The sequence below is a fragment of the Musa acuminata genome, chromosome BXJ2-3 (assembly GCF_036884655.1).
Source record: "Musa acuminata AAA Group cultivar baxijiao chromosome BXJ2-3, Cavendish_Baxijiao_AAA, whole genome shotgun sequence".
Classification (NCBI taxonomy): Eukaryota; Viridiplantae; Streptophyta; class Magnoliopsida; order Zingiberales; family Musaceae; genus Musa; species Musa acuminata.
In genome coordinates, this window is record NC_088340.1 from 42,663,352 (window position 1) to 42,682,880 (window position 19,529).

Consider the following 19,529-nt stretch of genomic DNA (forward strand, 5'->3'; position numbering starts at 1 on the left):
TTGATTAGTTAATGAGTTAATGATCATGATATTAACGGGCTACGCAGTTTATCGGATCCAACATGATGTGGAAGCCGAAGTCTGTTGTTGGTTGTTTGATGTGGAAGCCTATTCGGATCCAACATGATCGTGTCGCTAATGGCCACGGTGGGGAGAGAGGTAGCACTCATTCTGATCTCTCGGTGTTGGTTTCCTTCAACTCGTTTCTGTTTCTACTCGATTAGCAACAGATCCAAGCTCGAGTCTGGAATTAACATGGCTTAATCATGTTAGGAGAAGCAGTACGGCATGGAGGAGCTGCAGCAAATGCTACCGGAGATGGCAAAGGATTTTGGCTCACCTTCTTGGCCTTGTTGGTCTGCTGATAGAGGATCCTCGCGAGCTTCGAAGTGGTTTGCAGACGACATGGCAAGGGCGGGAGAACATGAGTTCGCTGTCTTCCTCTGCATCTTTTGTCGTCGGCTGCAACAGATCGAATGGCACCGCTCCACGCATCCGTCGCCCGCCGCCCTTTACACCTCCTCCCCCGGTGGTGCCGTGTTATCCCTCCATGGATTGGCTCCTCATGAAACCTCCACCAGCTGTAAAATACCATCTCCACCAACACTTCTGTCCGCTGCCTGAGAGCTCCCAAAAAGCACCCAGCCGTTACAGAACGGCAGCTCCTTGTTTCCTTGCCCCATTCCACCGCTTTGACCTAGTGGGGTTTGCCTTATCTTGGTCCATCCCCGGCCAATTTAGTTGCTCCCCAAAACCAACCCCCACTTCCCCTCCTCCCCTTCCATTCGATGCTGCCATCCGCGCGGTCCGTCGCTTTCTTCGCCGTGCTCCTGCTAGGGTTGCTCGTGTCCGGCGTGTTGACGCCCGTGGCGCTTGATCGGTCGGCGGAGAGCGAATCTTGGGGGACCGCACCTGCCGCCGCTGCTTCTGCTTCCCCTCTTCTTTCTCCTCCTACTCCTTGGCTTTCTCTTCCTGCTCCGCCTACTAGCGAGATCTTCCAGGAAAAAAAATGGACCGACCGGCCATTGTCGGGGGATTTGGTACCGGTCGAGGAGTCTCCTCCTTTTGTCCCGGATCCCAAATCGGCGTTGCTATTGAGTTCGGCTGAAAGGTAAGCACTTGGATTTTGGATTGGTTCAAGTAAGAGCAGGGTTTTCTGCTATCGCTCGTATGTTTTTGATTGGTTGTGTTTGTTAAAGATCTAACTTTTTAACGTTCAAGACACGAATTTGAAGATAGTTGTCGTGAAATTTGACTCTCTCCTTTCGAAATTCGACATTACTTGCAGCTTAGTAGAGGCTAGCTGCTGCAACAATGACAATTTGCTAGCTGTGATAGGCGTTCTTTTAAGCATGTCGACTTGTGCGAATATGTGTTTCAAAGTAGCAGTAGCTTGATTATGGTAATTCCTGAAATTCTCATGTGGCTCGATGAAACATTTTGCACCCACTAAGAACCATTGGCTTTCTGATATTTTCTATATTAGCTTATGGAAACAGTTGTTAGATGAATGCATAGGTTTACCTTCAAGTGGGTGAAACTAATACTAGGTGTTTTCAAGTTTTGTTAGTGCAAGTAATTTTGGATCTATGAATCTTCTTTTTCAACTTTAAGCTTAAAAATCCTTCTTTTCAGGTAGACAGTGACCGTGTGATATGTGTTTGTGCTGTTTTAGGAACAAATTGATCTGGTTATTTAACAACTACTAGTTCAACATGCCAAAGCTTTTTCTGACATACATGACATGACATTGTTGGTACAAGCAATAACTTTTTGTATATGTATGAAATATCGTGTTTTTTATGTGAAATCTTTTGGTTGTTTAAACCTATTTATGTGTGTGCTCTTTGGGATACTTACATATATGTTGCTGCATTTTGATTTTTGTTTTTGTTTCTTATTGTGTTGCATCAGTAAGGAGGGCAGATTCTTCCTCGCTTTGCCAAATGGTACTATCTATTTCATGAATAAATCTACAAAACCTCAGTGGGAGCTTTTGATAGGGGTGCCACTATCATATTCATGGAGATGTCCTTCAAACGATGATCCTGATTATATTGTGTTTTCTGATAGCAATGGGGAACTTTATGAATATAGCAAGGATGCTGGCATAAGGGTACGCTCACGAATGTCTCAGTGTTTTTTGTTATGTTTATAGTCTCTAGCATGTGCTTTTCGTGTGGAGATCACGACACATGAAAAAAGCAAACGATTGGGAGATGGCATGGGGGCTGCTGGTCCGTTTCCCATTGTATATACTATATAACAAGGTTCGAAATATCGTACCGTACAGGCGTTTCGACGTTCGCTCGGTACGGTACAGTATGGTAGACCGAGCGGTATATCGTTCGGTATATTATATATATATAAGATTATATATATTTATATTTTATATTTATATATATATTATTTATTTATTTAAAAGCCGATGTCACATCGCCTCGGCGACGTCGCCTTTTCCTTCCCCACGCGGGGCGACGTCGCCTCGTTTATTTAAATAATTAATATATATATATATATAAGCGTCTCGGCGACGTCGCATCGCCTCGGTGACGTCGCCGAGCCTTTTTCTAAAAATATATATATAAATAAATATATAAATATATAAATATATAAATAAATAAATAAAATATTATTTTATTATTATTATTCGTTCCGTCCGGTAACGGGTGGTCCGCGTACCGATATACCGTAGGACTGGTACGTACCGCCCGTACCGAGCGGTATTATTCGGTATTGCTTACCTTGCTATATAGTATAGACCAATAACATTGTTACTATTAGTGTGCATTTCAACTGACTTCTTCTATCTTATTCTTTTTCATGCTGTAGAAACATGACTGGACAGTGGAGGAATATATGTCCAGAGGGCACCTGTGGTTGAAGGATCAGTTATCACCACTAGGCCATGGCTTGTCAACGCAATCTATTTATGGTCATAGTTGGCTATTTATTCTCTCTGTGCCTATATTTGCATTTTGCTGTTTTGGGTTGAGAAAGCTGTTCAAGAATGATAAAAAATATAATGATTTGAAGGAAAAGCAATCTGTCATTCCTAAGAAGAGAAAATCTCGGAAGTCTGGAAAGTTGAAAAATGCTACCATCAGTGTTAGTCATGACAGACATACTTTATCCATGAAACAGAATGTTGAAACCAATGGGCATAATCAAATTCAGGTCAATGGAAGTTATTCATTTATACCTGATGGTGATAGTGATGGGCGTTGGGTTGGAAGACTTTTTGTTACAAATATTGAAATCGGTCACGGGAGCAATGGTACAGTCGTCTTTGAAGGATTTTTTGGTGGTCGTCCAGTTGCTGTCAAACGGCTTCTTCGTGCACATCATGATGTTGCCTTTAAAGAGATTCAGCATCTTATTGCCTCTGATCGACACCCAAATATTGTTCGGTGGTATGGAGTAGAACAAGATTTGGATTTTGTGTATATCTCACTGGAGCGTTGTATTTGCAGCCTAAGTGACTTAATATGCATATGCTCAGATTCTTCTTCACATTCAGTATCTGTGGAAAATCAAACTTCAAACTCTGTGGTTGAAGATAAAGTTCAATTAAGCTTGGTGAAAGGTATCAGAAAGGATGTTAACTTGTGGAGATCAAATGGGCTTCCTTCAAGCCAACTCTTAAAGATAATGAGGTGCGGGTTTGTTCTTTCCCTCGTATGTCTCTTCACTGTAGATTTTGTGTTGCTCTGTTACTTCTTTGTCTCCTTGTATATATATTTGAGTCAATATTTTTTTATAAACAGCTTATAGGTCATCTTTTATCTTACTTGTTGGCATTGGGTGTTTACTGAACAGTGAAGAATTACCCATTTAACAGCCATTGTTTCCTTAAGAATATAAGACAATGACAATTTGAATCTCATTTGATTGAATTTAGCAATTTGGTTTTTTCTTAGAAGTAGCTTCTTGATTGCAATATTATTTTCTTTCACAAAAGAAAACTTCAAAATACATCAGAACCAGCTCTGCTCTGTACAACAGATGATGGCGAAGTTGGGAAGAAGTTAAATGCATATTCATTAGTAACACAGTTTCTTAAGCACAAGAAAACTTTGTACAACAGAGGATGACATATGTTTCTATACAAAATCAAGAGTGACATAGTTTCTTAAACAGAATAAAAACCTAAATTTATAGTATTGACTGGAAAACAGCGGATGTCAAATTAGCAAAAAAGTTACAGTTAATACAATAATTAGAGTGAAAAGCCTCATCTAAGTAATCCAATTTGTTGTTATTGTTGTTGTTGTTGTGTCTCATAGGAGCCTTTGACATGTCTAACTTTAAGGCAATAGCATTTGATTCTTTTCCTCAAGTTGCTTGTGTTGTCTATTTATTTTGGAAATTGGCTATGCTAATTTGCAAATTTTGGTAGCTATTGATCTTTTTTTATACTGTGGATCTGTTGTTTTTAAAATTTTAATCGTGTTTGTTTTACAGAGATGTAGTTTCTGGCCTTGCACATCTACATGAACTTGGAATCATACACCGGGATCTAAAGCCTCAAAATGTGCTAATAAGCAATGACGGACATCTTAATGCCAAGCTTTCTGATATGGGTATAAGCAAACGCCTACTTGAAGACATGTCTTCATTGAGCCGTAATGCTACTGGTTAGTGCACAATGAGAACTTTATATCTCTGGTATCTGACAAGTGTGCTTATTCTTTTATTATCCTTAGAAATTGACCAAGTTCAAGCATGTTTTAATTTACCATAGGATATGGTACCTCTGGTTGGCAAGCACCTGAACAACTTCTTCATGGGCGTCAAACACGAGCTATGGATTTGTTCAGTTTGGGTTGCATACTATTCTTTTGTATTACCAAAGGAAAACATCCATTTGGCAATCATTTTGAAAGGGATGCCAACATTATTCACAATCGCATGGACCTCTTCTTGGTGGATCATATACCAGAAGCTGAACATTTACTTTGTCAACTGTTACAGCCTGACTCAAAGATGAGGCAAGCAGACCTTTTTTCACAATTTCCATGGTTACATTGCAGTCATTCCCTCTGCTCATTTTTTCTGATTTGCTAAGTACATGCTTCTTGTGTATCATCAGGCTGAATGCGGTAGAAGTATTGTGTCACCCTCTTTTTTGGAGTTCTGAGACATGACTTTCATTTTTACGAGATGTAAGCGATCGTGTTGAATTAGAAGACAGAGAAAATGAATCGGAGCTGCTAAAATCATTAGAAAATAGTGCGCCAAATGCATTTGGTGGGAAATGGGATGATAAGTTAGATGTTGCATTCATTACAGACATGGGTCGTTACAGAAAATATCGTTTCGATTCCATACGTGACCTTCTACGAGTAATAAGAAATAAGTTGAATCATTACTGGGTACTTCCAAAAGAACTCCAGGTAGCCTCTTCCATCCTTTTATTTGAGTATATTCATCTTAAATTCTTGAGATCAATTTGCTCTGTGTGTGTAACTTGGTTCAAGTAATTTCTTTGTGTGGTTTTCTTATGTAGATATTTGTAGTTATATTATCGCTTTGTTGAACCAATCAATTAGAAAGTGTGCTTCTTGCTTCATAATGTGTTGCTAGTTTAGGTACCACAATATGTATGCTGAACATATTATTTGGTTTCCAATACTTTTCCATTTTGTCTGATCATCATCATTTTTTTCAGAAGGAGCATTTTTCACTTCGGCTTCAACTGTATGAAAAAGAACTTGAATTGGATATACTTGTTGGGTTTGTTTACTTTTACCCTTTTTTTTTTTGGCTTGGATCTCAAATAAAATATTGCTCATCATCCCATTATTCTCTTTACTTGGTATACCAAATTTAATGGTGTCATACTGATCCACTTGCTAATGCTGATTAACTAGTTGAGGGTGTTTCATGTGTTGTGTGCTTTGTGAATTGAGTCTCATATATAAAGCAGTACTTGCAAGGGTATTTGTTCTTTATGCTGAAGTATTTCCAACGGCTGCAGGAAACTCTTGGACCTGTTCCTCAACGATTCGATATGTACTTTGCAAGTCGATTCCCAAAGCTCCTAATTGAAGTCTACAAAGTGGTTTACCGATTCTGTAAGGAAGAGGATTACCTTAGCAAGTATTTCCAATGCAGCAGCCTTCTGTAGATTCAGATCTTCTGTTCCAAAGACTTGAACCAACGGATTTGACTCGACAATGCTGATCATTGTTGTAAATATTTTCATGTTGTAAAACTAATATGAGAAGTGCTTGTTTTGTTCTCTCTATCTCTCTCTCTTCATTTGGGGAAGGTAGGACTTCTTTTGCTTCTACTAGTATCGATTTTAGTTCTAATCCATGATCGGTAGATGTTTCTTCTCATCTCTGTATTGGATGATCTTTGAGTGTAGTTGGATGAATTGAATGAGGCATCCTTCCTCTTTCATTAGGATGCTTGTCTTCTTAGTTCTTGTATAAGCGTAGAGTAGATCGGTGCGTTCTTTGTGTAGATGGATTCTCTCTGCTTTTGTTTCATTTTTTATCGGAAGAGAAATGCTGATCATGAGGTTGGCAACCTTCAAGCGGATTTTTGGTGATCTTCTCAAAGTTTTATGGCAAATATGCTTCCCGGTGATGATCGGGTCTCGCTGGTTCGGGTTTTCCTCTTATGCGTAGTGCAGTAATGTTGTTGACGTCACTCCGGTTTGTCTCTATTCAACAGACCATGTCAGACACAGGTCGATGCAGCGAGCGCCGGTTTCTCCCACCATTGGCAACAGCCGCGGCTGTTCGATCGCATCACTACCCGATAAGACATATTTTGGATCTCAATCACGACTCGGTCCACCGTTAGCGTAAGTGCAAACATGAAACCTCAGGACATGAACCGAGCATCACGTCGAATACACCCTTACATATTTAGCACAAAGGCTATCTCCCTTTCACGTCGATCGAAACCCATACAAGGAGGCATCTTCTCGACAAGTCACGTTCCGAAAAGTTTGGGACGGTGTTGCTTAGCATCGTTCCGCACATACCGGGCGATGATCGTACAAAGGTACAAACTCGTCACTCAGGGAGTCGGTCGCTACGTCAAACCCACGTACGACTGAGGCAGGAATCCCCTAACCCGAGCCTGTGTGCAGGGCTAGAGGATCCGAGAAAAAAGATAAAAATCACTGACTTAATCTTCAAGAGGCCTAAGTCGAGAATCCCCTGACCCGAGCCTGTGTGCAGGGACGCGACTACTCCCAAGCCAACTCAAACCCTTGACGGAGGCACGTTCAACTCGACTTCTAATCTAGCCCAACCTCGGGACCCACCCGATCGATTGAGAGACACACTCTCATTGATATGATCTTATAAATAATTAATATTTATACAATATAATGATATAATCTTATAAATAATTAATATTCTTAGTCATATTTTTCAAAGCCGTTAATAGATTACATTAAAATAGTTTAGGTGCATTTACTTAACTATCCATAAGATTTACCTGTCTAAGTTTTGTGCTTAATTTACAGAATGGCCATATTTTCTTACTGTAGGAGCACAAACATCAACGTTGTCGACTGATCATATCATATACTACAATGCAAAAATTATATTTTCTTACTGTAGGAGGACAAACATCAACGTTGTGGACTGATCGGGTCTGTGGAAGCTCTTGGTATGGGGCTGGGTTGGAAAACCCTACCGCCCCGCCATGTTTGTCTTACATGGAGTGAGGTCTTTTCCAATGCCTCCAATGCCAATGGTTTCCAGGCACCCCTCTCTGAGTCTTTTGAGGATTGGTGTGACATGCGATGGTGAAGAAGGCGCCGGGAGGAGGGAGAGGAAGCACAGGGATTCCTACAAGCTGTGGGGATGGGGGCATCGCCGTGCCCATACCTGCTCTGGCTGAGAGATGCAGGTTGATGGTGCTTGCCGATCCCTCCCATGCCTATGGTTTTTAGTAGCTCGTTCCTCTCCCTTGCCCCTCTTGTAATGCTCTTACGTTATGGATGCGGCTTACAGTAAGAACAGGTGTTCTTATTTCAGCCGCCTCCTCCACCAACCATTCTGTCCGCTGCCGGAGAGCTCCGACAAAGCACCCAGCCGTTTCAGAACATCCCCCCTCTGCATCTTTTGTCGTCGGCTGCAACAGAATGGCACCGCACCACGCATCCGTCGCCCCCCTCCCTTTAAACCTCCTCCCCCGGTGGTGCCGTGTTATCCCTCCATGGTTTGGCTCCTCATGAAACCTCCACCAGCTGCAAAATACCATCTCCACCAACCATTCTTTCCGCAGCCTGAAACCTCCGACGAAGCACCCAGCCGTTTCAGAAGGGCAACTCCTTGTTTCCTTGCCCCCATTCCACCGCTTTGACCTAGTGGGGTTCGCCTTATCTTGATCCATCCCCGGCCAACTTAGTCGCTCCCCAAAACCAACCCCCACTCCCCCTCCTCTCCCTCCATTCGATGCTCCCATCCGGGCGCTCCGTCGCTTTCTTCGCCGTGCTCCTGATAGGGTTACTCGTCTCCGGCGTGTTGACGCCCGTGGTGCTTGATCCGTCGGCGGAGAGCGAATTTTAGGGGACCGCACCTGCCGCCGCTGCTTCTGCTTCCCCTCTTCCTTCTCCTCCTACTCCTTGGCTTTCTCTTCCTGCTCCGCCTACTAGCGAGATCTTCCAGGAAGAAAAATGGACCGACCGGCCATTGTCGGGGGATTTGGTACCGGTCGAGGAGTCTCCTCCTTTTGTCCCGGATCCCAAATCGGCGTTGCTATTGAGTTCGGCTGAAAGGTAAGCACTTGGATTTTGGATTGGTTCAAGTAAGAGCAGGGTTTTCTGCTATCGCTCGTATGTTTTTGATTGGTTTTGTTTGTTAAAGATCTAACTTTTTAACGTTCAAGACACGAATTTGAAGATAGTTGTCGTGAAATTTGACTCTCTCCTTTCGAAATTCGACATTACTTGCAGCTTAGTAGAGGCTAGCTGCTGCAACAATGACAATTTGTTAGCTGTGATAGGCGTTCTTTTAAGCATGTCGGCTTGTGCGAATATGTGTTTCAAAGTAGCAGTAGCTGGATTATGGTAATTCCTGAAATTCTCATGTGGCTTGATGAAACATTTTTCACACACTAAGAACCATTGGCTTTCTGATATTTTCTATATTAGCTTATGGAAACAGTTGTTAGATGAATGCATAGGTATACCTTCAAGTGGGTGGAACTAATACTAGGTGTTTTCAAGTTTTGTTAGTACAAGTAATTTTGGATCTATGAATCTTCTTTTTCAACTTTAAGCTTAAAAATCCTTCTTTTCAGGTAGACAGTGACCGTGTGATATGTGTTTGTGCTGTTTTAGGAACAAATTGATCTGGTTATTTAACAACTACTAGTTCAACATGCCAAAGCTTTTTCTGACATACATGACATGACATTGTTGGTACAAGCAATAACTTTTTGTATATGTATGAAATATCGTGTTTTTTATGTGAAATCTTTTGGTTGTTTAAACCTATTTATGTGTGTGCTCTTTGGGATACTTACATATATGTTGCTGCATTTTTATTTTTGTTTTTGTTTCTTATTGTGTTGCATCGGTAAGGGGGGCAGATTCTTCCTCGCTTTGCCAAATGGTACTATCTATTTCATGAATAAATCTACAAAACCTCAGTGGGAACTTTTGATAGGTCAGCCACTATCATATTCATGGAGATGTCCTTCAAATGATGATCCTGATTATATTGTGTTTTCTGATAGCAATGGGGAACTTTATGAATATAGCAAGGATGCTGGCATAAGGGTATGCTCGCGAATGTCTCAGTGTTTTTTGTTATGTTTATAGTATCTAGCATGTGCTTTTCGTGTGGAGATCACGACACATGAAAAAAGCAAACGATTGGGAGATGGCATGGGGGCTGCTGGTCCTTTTCCCATTGTATATACTATATAGTATAGACCAATAACATCGTTACTATTAGTGTGCATTTCAACTGACTTCTTCTATCTTATTCTTTTTCATGCTGTAGAAACATGACTGGACAGTGGAGGAATATATGTCCAGAGAGCACCTGTGGTTGAAGGATCAGTTATCACCACTACGACAATGACATCAACTTTTTATGTTGTTGATGCTGATAGTGGGGAGTTAATTTATCATGATAATGAGCCTTTTAGTTTGCCAACTGTTGGTGTTCCTATGGCTAAAGAACAGTCAGTTGCATCCAAGCTAGAGACTGGCAATGCTACTTATATTACCATCATAAGAACAGATTATTTCCTGAATAGTTATGATATAAATAATCATTTATGGAGTGTGATGATTTCTCGTATCAGTGCTCATAATGTTGGCCCTGGACTGACAAATACCATGTATGATGAAATGGAAACTTCATCCGTGTCCGGAAGAAATATTCCTGTCTACTTTACTGGCGAGACTGATCAACTACCTAACCCCAAGGCTATGCTTCCTCCCTCATTTTCTGAACCAAATACTGGGATGTGGGATGGACAAGACTATGAGCAAGCTTATGAATGTGAATCAGCCAGTAAGTGTTCCTTAGGAATTGTCACAACTTCCGTTATGGACCATGACCAGATAGTGGAGAGACTAAACGATGAACATATTTCTTTAGTTGGATCACGAGGCTTGCCTACTTCCCCAAATGGATCTCCACTGGGAAATTGCATTTTTGATAGGCCAAAATTTCCTACGGCAAATTCTAGTTTTGTAAACTCAAGACAGAGACCCAGAGGTCCAATCAACTGGCTTTATCATGAACAAGAGAGTTCTAATACATCACGGAACTCATTGGATGATTCAAATACTTATTCAATCGATGGACATTCTCATGTTCAGCAAGGCCGTGGCTTGTCAACGCAATCTATTTATGGTCATAGTTGGCTATTTATTCTCTCTGTGCCTATATTTGCATTTTGCTATCCTGGGTTGAGAAAGCTGTTCAAGAATGATAAAAAATATAATGATTTGAAGGAAAAGCAATCTGTCGTTCCTAAGAAGAGAAAATCTCAGAAGTCTGGAAAGTTGAAAAATGCTACCATCAGTGTTAGTCATGACAGACATACTTTATCCATGAAAGAGAATGCTGAAACCAATGGGCATAATCAAATTCAGGTCAATGGAAGTTATTCATTTATATCTGATGGTGATAGTGATGGGCGTTGGGTTGGAAGACTTTTTGTTACAAATATTGAAATCGGTCACGGGAGCAATGGTACAGTCGTCTTTGAAGGATTTTATGGTGGTCGTCCAGTTGCTGTAAAACGGCTTCTTCGTGCACATCATGATGTTGCCTTTAAAGAGATTTCGAATCTTACTGCATCTGATCGACACCTAAATATTGTTCGGTGGCATGGAGTAGAACAAGATTTGGATTTTGTGCATATCTCACTGGAGCATTGTATTTGGTGACTTAATATGCATATGCTCAGATTCTTCTTCACATTCAGTATCTGTGGAAAATCAAACTTCAAACTCTGTGGTTGAAGATAAAGTTCAATTAAGCTTGGTGAAAGGTATCAGAAAGGATGTTAACTTGTGGAGATCAAATGGGCTTCCTTCAAGCCAACTCTTAAAGATAATGAGGTGCGGGTTTGTCCTTTCCCTTGTATGTCTCTTCACTGTAGATTTTGTGTTGCTCTGTTACTTCCTTGTCTCCTTGTATATATATTTGAGTCAATATTTTTTTATAAACAGCTTATAGGTCATCTTTTATCTTACTTGTTGGCATTGGGTGTTTACTGAACAGTGAAGAATTACCCATTTAACAGCCATTGTTTCCTTGAGAATATAAGACAATGACAATTTGAGTCTCATTTGATTGAATTTAGCAATTTGGTTTTTTCTTAGAAGTAGCTTCTTGATTGCAATATTATTTTCTTTCACAAAAGAAAACTTCAAAATACATCAGAACCAGCTCTGCTCTGTACAACAGATGATGGCGAAGTTGGGAAGAAGTTATATGCATATTCATTAGTAACACAGTTTCTTAAGCACAAGAAAACTTTGTACAACAGAGGATGGCATATGTTTCTATACAAAATCAAGAGTGACAGTTTCTTAAACAGAATAAAAACCTAAAGTTTATAGCCTCTTCCATCCTTTTATTTGAGTATATTCATCTTAAATTCTTGAGATCAATTTGCTGTGTGTGTGTAACTTGGTTCAAGTAATTTTTTTGTGTGGTTTTCTTATGTAGATATTTGTAGTTATATTATCGCTTTGTTGAACCAATCAATAAGGAAGTGTGCTTCTTGCTTCATAATGTGTTGCGAGTTTAGGTACCACAATATGTATGCTGAACATATTATTTGGTTTCCAATACTTTTCCATTTTGTCTGATCATCATCATTTTTTTCGTCAGGAGCATTTTTCACTTCGGCTTCAACTGTATGAAAAAGAACTTGAATTGGATATACTTGTTGGGTTTGTTTACTTTTACCTCTTTTTATTTGCTTGGATCTCAAATAAAATATTGTTCATCATCCCATTATTCTCTTTACTTCGTATACTAAATTTAATGCTCGTGTCATACTGATCCACTTGTTAATGCTGATTAACTTGTTGAGGGTGTTTCATGTGTTGTGTGCTTTGTGAATTGAACAGTACTTGCAAGGGTATTTGTTCTTTATGCTGAAGTATTTCCAACGGCTGCAGGAAACTCTTGGACCCGTTCCTCAAGGATTTGATATGTACTTTGCAAGTCGATTCCCAAAACTCCTAATTGAAGTCTACAAAGTGGTTTACCGATTCTGTAAGGAAGAGGATTCCCTTAGCAAGTATTTCCAAAGCAGCCTTTTGTAGATTCAAAATGCTTGTTTTGTACTTCTTGGATGCAATAACTAAACCCTAGTATATTATCCTAAAAAGGTTGTATCTACTATGTTTTAATCCAAATCCTGCTTAATTCATTGCAAATTGTGATTCACATTTGGAATTGAGAGGTTCAGAAACCACTGTTCGGTGATCTTCCTGCACTTTAGTGCCTTTTTGTTGTTTGAATCTCATGTTGGTTGAGTGCTAGTATTCAATGAAAAGCCGAAATGTTGTGTGACATGAAATATTCATTACAATCAACAGTGCTACCAAATAACAGGACATGCTGTAACCTAATTGAAAGCGGGTGAAGTGGTATGAGTCAGGAGACATCATTGCAATGTAAGGATCACAATTCTTCCAGTTGTTGTTGCAATCCAACTTTCTTACAATCATGTGATCCGATGTAAGGCCTTTGAAGCCATTCAATCAGTATACACCACATTGACCTAAATCAATTGTATTTTTTTTTCTTTTGCCGTAGGTTATACAAAAATGATTCTATGTTTACAAAATGCTACCCCATAATTCCAACACCTCCTGTTCTCCATTACCACGCTAAACTCACTTTCTCCTATAAGATTGCAAGCAATGATGGCAACAATAGCTGAAGCAGATGAATTCAAGCAACAAAATCATGCAACACCTGTTGATCCAAATTGGTGTTCAGATTCGATTGCATCTTTTGCAGCCTGCACGGCGAGAAGGCTCTGTTGATTGTCTGATACAGGAAAGCTAACATCACAGTGCTGCAGCCCGAGTGGTAGAGACCCCCCACTGTTTTGACCTAACTCAGCCATCTGATACACCAAAAACCCCGTCTGTGCCAGCTAGAGCATCTTGTAAAAGCTGGAATCTTGTCCAATCGATGGATATGAATCTCGTGTAGTTGTTCCATCTCGGAAAGCAGCAGCTGATGTGGCCACATTCATGGTTGGGACGGTATTGGGTCTTCAGGAGTCACTTATCTGGCTCGTTTTGCATCTTCCAGTTGCGGGGTTCTGCTAGTCTTCATGGTCCTCAGAGGGTTGGATGTCTTCATTCAGTTTGGGTGGATTTGATAAGGAAGAGTTTGAGTCAATCTCGGTATCTCCAAACTCTTCGTTGTACATGTTTTCGATCATAGGTTTCCAAAGACGAACTCGTGCATTTATGAACCAGTTTGAAACCTGAATGAAAGGAGTCTAGATGAGGAAATGTGATGGATAATCTTAAAATATATGCAACAGATTGCTCAGTTTCTCAGTTGCAGATTGACACGAGCTAGGAATTAGTTCATTGGCAGGTCCAACTTGAATCAGGAACAACCTTTTTTTTTATGTCCATACATTTACTAATCATCAACATCGAACGACAAAGAATAGGATAAATTACCATTTCACTATCGATCGTCAAGCAGAAAGATGGTTGTTCATCAGGAAGCATGTAGAAACAATTCCTTAGCCGTAAAAGGATCAAGAGGTAAAAATGTGGACATGAGATGATATAAAACGTGAAAGAGAGAAAAACATGAGAAAAGGACAGTAAACGGAGTCGCAACAAAGATATTTCAGGTGAAAAAAAGACAGTGGTTCTGCCTTTTCCAGTTAAGCAATATATGCTTCTGATATCAATAGCATCAAAAAAGAGCGAAATCCAAACAAAACCATGCCTCACTAACAACAGATCCAAAGTCAATCGAGAATAAGAAGTTTACCTGACTTCTCGTCAAGCCTGTCTGTCTTACAAGTACCAGCGTCTCAGAATCCTTTGGGTAACTGGCAAAAACGTATCACAGCATTGTGTTAGAGTGAAGAATCATTGTACTCACAAAAGAACCAGGTGGAAAAGAAATGTTGTTGGAGCTTATGGATGAAGGAAGTGCTCAAACAGCCACGCACGGAGAATAGAGACAGATGACTCGGGCAAACCCCTCTATGGCCTCCAAGAATGCTGTTGCACCAGACCATGGTTGGTCGAGTCACTCGAGGCCATGGTGGTTCGAAGGTCGAACAGGACGGGAATCACAAGAAGTTATGATTGGCAAGAATTGCCTACCTTTACGGGCTTAGCGTAATTGGTTGAGTCACTCGATGTTACGTTAATACGTCGATTTGATCCCGATCCCCACTAGAGATCCACCGGGGGTCTCCGATTCACATAACGGAGTGAGTTGTGTGATTTGCGAGAAAATAGTGGGAGTAGACTAAGATATAAATCTATATCTTGATTGTATAATTTTCTACAAAATCTACATGTTTTTTTATTTCTACTGCATCTTTATTTACAGAATAATATCGCTTTCAAATCCCTTATGTGGCATGCATCACTTAATGTCAATCGTCTCACTGGTCCAAATTATACGGATTGGCTTCGTAACCTGAGAATCGTATAAAAAATGTGAAGCTCAAACAATATTCACCCTATTCGTGTTGAATGCATCATTTAGTCATTCTCCTGAGGGCTGTACACTCCAAAGAACTCGAGGTGCATACCCAAGAGAAATTCTAATGAATTCTAGTTGTTGACTAAATAATAAATACTAACAAGATTAGCAAGTGGTTTTAGATGTGAGCTTGCTGCTATTGCATACCGATACACTATCTATCATTTTTTCTCGTCGAAAATTTTCGTTGTCCCTTTGTGCTTGCAGTATTTTGCTGTTAGCAATAGCTTCTTGATATAACCGATCATATGTTTATACAAGGAATTAAAACCAAATATTTTTATAAAAGATTTACCTTTGGAAAAAAAAAATTTATCCCCAGAGTTCAACTGGAAAGGATGCAAACAAAAAACTAGCACCTTGAAAATACCACAAAGAATGATCCAAGGTGGTAGACAAAGAACAAAAGCAATGGAACCAAAATCAGAAGTCTCAAGTTTTTCAAACAGCTTTATAAATGATTATAACTGAAATGGAAGAATGGCTGACAGAAACAGAAAAGCTAGCAAAGATCATGCCAAGACCTTTAATGATTTTGAAACAAAAGGTAGTGAAAGCTTTTAGAATGTTAAAATAAGTACAAGATGTCTCCTTCAAAGTTAATTCCCATGGCTTAGCAATCTGGCAGTAGACACACTCGGGCCAATAGGAAAGAATGATTAGAACTGATCATGCTATTTGAAACCACAATGTTTTCAAAGGATGGTTAAAAACAAATCGAAATGTACCTCCAATCTTTAAATTGTAATCACAATGCATCAAGGATGATTTTTATCGTTTAATCGATTTTCGACAATGTTCATAGAATTTCTAAAAGAAATAATAAAGCCTGCTATAGAAAAATAGGATGGAAAATAATCCTTAAGGTTCCAAAATAATGAGAGTCGATTGATGATTGCTTGAATTAACAAGCCTAATCAAATTTACGTTCTTACATACGAGATATGTGATTCTTGCTGGGAAAAGAAATGCGTACCTGGATAGAATTTGGGCATCGAGATCTCTCCTCAGATTGAAAGCCGATCCGTAAGTAAAGTCCAAACCCATCCTCTTTTTCTCCTCCCAAAATCTACTCGTCTAATCGAAACGAAACCCAAAAGCATCAGAACAACGCCAACAACAATTAGGGTTAGGGTTAGCGTTAGAGTTCGACATAATTGGATGATAATACCGAATTCAAATCGGAAAAAGGGATGCCGGAGAGCCAAAGTAACGAAACAACGCGAAAAGAACCGAAGAAGGACGGGATCGGAGAAGGCGGTTTACAGAATCGCGACGGGATTGGAGGGGGTGGGATCCAACGATGTCGCCCTCAACGCCGTCCAGCCCGAAGCGGAGGGCATCGTGATTCGCCACCACCTCATGCTCGATCACCGATTTCAACGACATCTTTGCCTTCCCTCCTCACTCTCGCTTTGTCGGGAGCTTCAAGATTCGTGTATAACTTGATTGACGTCTAGATGATTTGTGACGGTGAGATTTCTTTTATCGTTGTTAAAATTTTAATTTATTACCATTATTGGAACTAATTGAGCAATAAGCTCAAGTCAGCCAAAATTGGATATTGGATTTTCCATTCTAACATATTAATAAGAAAAATATAATTAAATTAAAATTTTGTGTAATAAGATGAATGTGACGATTGTGATAGAATCAACGATGATAGAGGGATCAAAAAGCACGGAGAGATTGAGCTATTAGTAAAGACGAAAGATCGACGACACAAAGACAATAAGGATACAATAAGAATAAATGACTAAGTAGATAAGAGGATGTGATAACCCACCAGCTAGATCCAAATCAAACTTTGACTTGATTAGATTGAAAGTCAATGATTTAAATCATTTTATAATGATTACTTAGTATTTATTATTATCCAAATTATATGAATTACTAGTTTAATATAATTACTTGATTATCAAATAATTAAATTTATTTGAGTAAAAAAATGTTAATGAAATCAAATGTTATCGGATTTATACTCAGCAATGATCCGATTCGGTTCGATTCGGACGGGATCAGCTTAATATAAAACAGGGGATAGAACTGTTCCCACAACAAAATCAACGCTCACAGGCTCGTGAGATCGTTTCATTTGATCCGAGTTGGACTCGGGCGACGGCTAGATGGTGTTGGATGGATGAAGTCCGATAAGATCAATTCTGACGCATACGCATGTCATCGAGTCCACCCGTCATCATCTCCACCGAACAACTTGGCATGCGGGTGGCTCCGGAACCGTCTGGAAAACGAACACCTCTCGATATCGTTATGTCCGGTGGCAGCGGACGCAGAAATTTCTCCAGCACACAGTAAACGTCATGCCGTCCGCCACCGGAATTGCAGCTCGCGAAGTTTCCTGAACCTGAGGCGAAGCATCTCCATGCTCCCTCTTCATGTCTATCCGCACTCCATATATTTTGCGCCCTCTCTCTTTATATGTACCTCGATGAAACAATCTCAGGCGTTGGAGAGGCCGGCGAGCGTCTAATTGTGGTGTGGGGTGGCCATGGGAACGGAGCATCAGCCGCAGAAGAAGAAGCATAAAGCCCGACCGGCGTCCTACTACACCGTGCTTGGCGTTGGCCGGGACGCCTCCGTCGCAGAGATCCGCAGCGCCTATCGGAAGCTTGCCATGGTATGTTGATGCTTCTCTGGCGTACGCTCCTGTGCATCCATGATAACTTGGTTGGAGATTCTTAATGGACACGATGGATGTGTAGAAGTGGCATCCCGATAGGAGAGGGAGAGAGCCGTGGACGGTGGAGGAAGCCAAGCGCAGGTTCCAGCAAATCCACGAAGCTTACCAAGGTGATGAATCGCACATACTTCCTCCTAACATATTAAGCTACACACATGCACTGACGAGACGCAGGAGCTTAAAAGTTCTTAGCTTTCTTGATCTTCTTTTCTCCTTGGCAACAGTGTTGTCGGATGAGAAGAGGAGGAGATTGTACGACTCTGGACTTTACGATCCACTTCAAGACGACGAGGAAGAAGTCGAGGTAAGTAGTGATGGCAAACCGCGCCGCTGAATTGCCATGATTATAGGCAGTAGAACGAAAAAAAATGCTAATTTTGAGTTTGGTTTCGAACCTCGAAGGGCTTCCATGATTTTGTTCAGGAAATGGTGTCGCTAATGGCCAGGGTGAGGAGAGAGGTAACACTCATTCTGATCTCTCGGTGTTCGTTTCCTTCGACTTGTTTCTGTTTCTACTCGATTAGCAACAGATCCAAGCTCGAGTCTGGAACTAACATGGCTTAATCATATTAGGAGAAGCAGTACAGCATGGAGGAGCTGCAGCAAATGCTACCGGAGATGGCACAGAATTTTGGCTCACCTTCTTGGCCTTGTTGGTCTGCTGATAGAGGATCCTCGCGAGGTTCGAAGTGGTTTGCAGACGACATGGGAAGGGAGGCCAGAAGAAAAACTCGGCTGCATTACCCTGGCGTGGAGCTATTTGGAAGCATGAGTCGCTGAGACTGTAGTCCTCTTCAGAAGTCCCGAGGCTCTTTTGGTCGGAGAACATGAGCTCGTCATGCACAGAATAAAGCATGGGCTCGTTGTCTCCCTGTGCAGTGGTTGATGAGAAGAGTGGCTGGTCAAATCTCGCCGTTCTTAGCAGTAGAAATCCTTTTTAGGCTTTTCTTTTCGTGGTTAGGATTACAAGGTTGTTCTCCATATGTCAATGCCAGTTCTATCAATCTTCTTCGTTTTTGCTGGTCTATAATTCTTTAACGCTTCAGCTGCTGCTGCTTGCTACCACAACGCATTCCAGAAAACAGAGCTCCCACCGCAGTCATGTCAAACGTTTGTCCCAGCTGCAGACAAATCAACAACAAGAGAAGAAACCACAAACACATTGCCAGATTACACCAAACCTTTTGTGTCTACTCTCAGAGAAGAAGACAACACAGAAAGAAACCAAGCTACATCCTTGCCGCAGGGCTTTACAACTCAGAGGTGCCACCTCCTCAGCAAAAGAGAGAACTCTCCGCATCCCTCTAATCTATCATTAGTTGCACTAACACTAGCAAGTCATCTGAGTTAAACTAAAACATCAACTTTCCTCTTCTTTTTGGGCTTTTTGTTAGACAATAATCTATCATTAGATACGCTAACACTAGCAATTAGCGTTTACATAAACATCTTCTTTTCCTCCTTCGTCTTTTTTGTGTTCTCAGTCTCATTTCTTCCATCACTGCACTAAATGACAACGAGAAAAGCTAGAAAAGTGCCGACGAGTACTACAACTAGTTCTCATCAAAAAGGTAGTAGTACTATTACTAAGAGTGAACGAGGAGGCCAGAGGAGGA

General features: G+C 40.7%; 4 protein-coding genes across 12 annotated transcripts; 3 read left to right on the forward strand and 1 right to left on the reverse strand.

Annotated features, from left to right (window-relative positions):
• Positions 1-174: 174 nt before the first annotated feature.
• LOC103979941 (serine/threonine-protein kinase/endoribonuclease IRE1-like) lies at positions 175-6,428 on the forward strand. The gene is made up of 8 exons (XM_065101288.1): positions 175-1,111; positions 1,915-2,116; positions 2,833-3,656; positions 4,465-4,637; positions 4,745-4,991; positions 5,093-5,396; positions 5,672-5,736; positions 5,981-6,428. Exons 1-6 carry the CDS (start codon positions 789-791, stop codon positions 5,145-5,147), a joined length of 1,824 nt encoding a protein of 607 aa, XP_064957360.1. The 5' UTR covers positions 175-788; the 3' UTR covers positions 5,148-5,396; positions 5,672-5,736; positions 5,981-6,428.
• A 1,186-nt stretch (positions 6,429-7,614) lies between these two features.
• Positions 7,615-12,899, forward strand: LOC135608423 (serine/threonine-protein kinase/endoribonuclease IRE1-like). Of its 8 annotated transcripts, XM_065101292.1 has the most exons (6): positions 7,615-8,749; positions 8,927-9,040; positions 9,557-9,754; positions 9,981-11,557; positions 12,336-12,397; positions 12,629-12,899. In XM_065101292.1, the coding sequence occupies exon 4, from the start codon at positions 10,058-10,060 to the stop codon at positions 11,381-11,383; it is 1,326 nt and encodes a 441-aa protein (XP_064957364.1). In that variant the 5' UTR covers positions 7,615-8,749; positions 8,927-9,040; positions 9,557-9,754; positions 9,981-10,057; the 3' UTR covers positions 11,384-11,557; positions 12,336-12,397; positions 12,629-12,899. The 8 variants fall into 8 exon arrangements, with proteins under 8 accessions (XP_064957364.1, XP_064957368.1, XP_064957361.1 ...); XM_065101296.1 differs by lacking the exon at positions 9,557-9,754; XM_065101289.1 differs by lacking the exon at positions 8,927-9,040.
• A 332-nt stretch (positions 12,900-13,231) lies between these two features.
• LOC135608426 (BEL1-like homeodomain protein 6) lies at positions 13,232-16,612 on the reverse strand. Its single transcript, XM_065101298.1, has 4 exons — positions 16,479-16,612; positions 16,189-16,289; positions 14,484-14,544; positions 13,232-13,956 (listed from the first exon to the last, which is right to left on the reverse strand). The coding sequence occupies exons 1-4, from the start codon at positions 16,599-16,601 to the stop codon at positions 13,792-13,794; spliced, it is 450 nt and encodes a 149-aa protein (XP_064957370.1). The 5' UTR covers positions 16,602-16,612; the 3' UTR covers positions 13,232-13,791.
• A 901-nt stretch (positions 16,613-17,513) lies between these two features.
• Positions 17,514-18,928, forward strand: LOC103980091 (uncharacterized). 2 transcript variants are annotated; one of them, XM_018823422.2, is made up of 5 exons: positions 17,514-17,850; positions 17,936-18,023; positions 18,138-18,217; positions 18,316-18,372; positions 18,496-18,928. In XM_018823422.2, the coding sequence occupies exons 1-5, from the start codon at positions 17,722-17,724 to the stop codon at positions 18,691-18,693; spliced, it is 552 nt and encodes a 183-aa protein (XP_018678967.2). In that variant the 5' UTR covers positions 17,514-17,721; the 3' UTR covers positions 18,694-18,928. The 2 variants fall into 2 exon arrangements, with proteins under 2 accessions (XP_018678967.2, XP_009394650.2); XM_009396375.3 differs by having other exon boundaries at positions 17,516-17,850; positions 18,487-18,928.
• Positions 18,929-19,529: the final 601 nt, after the last annotated feature.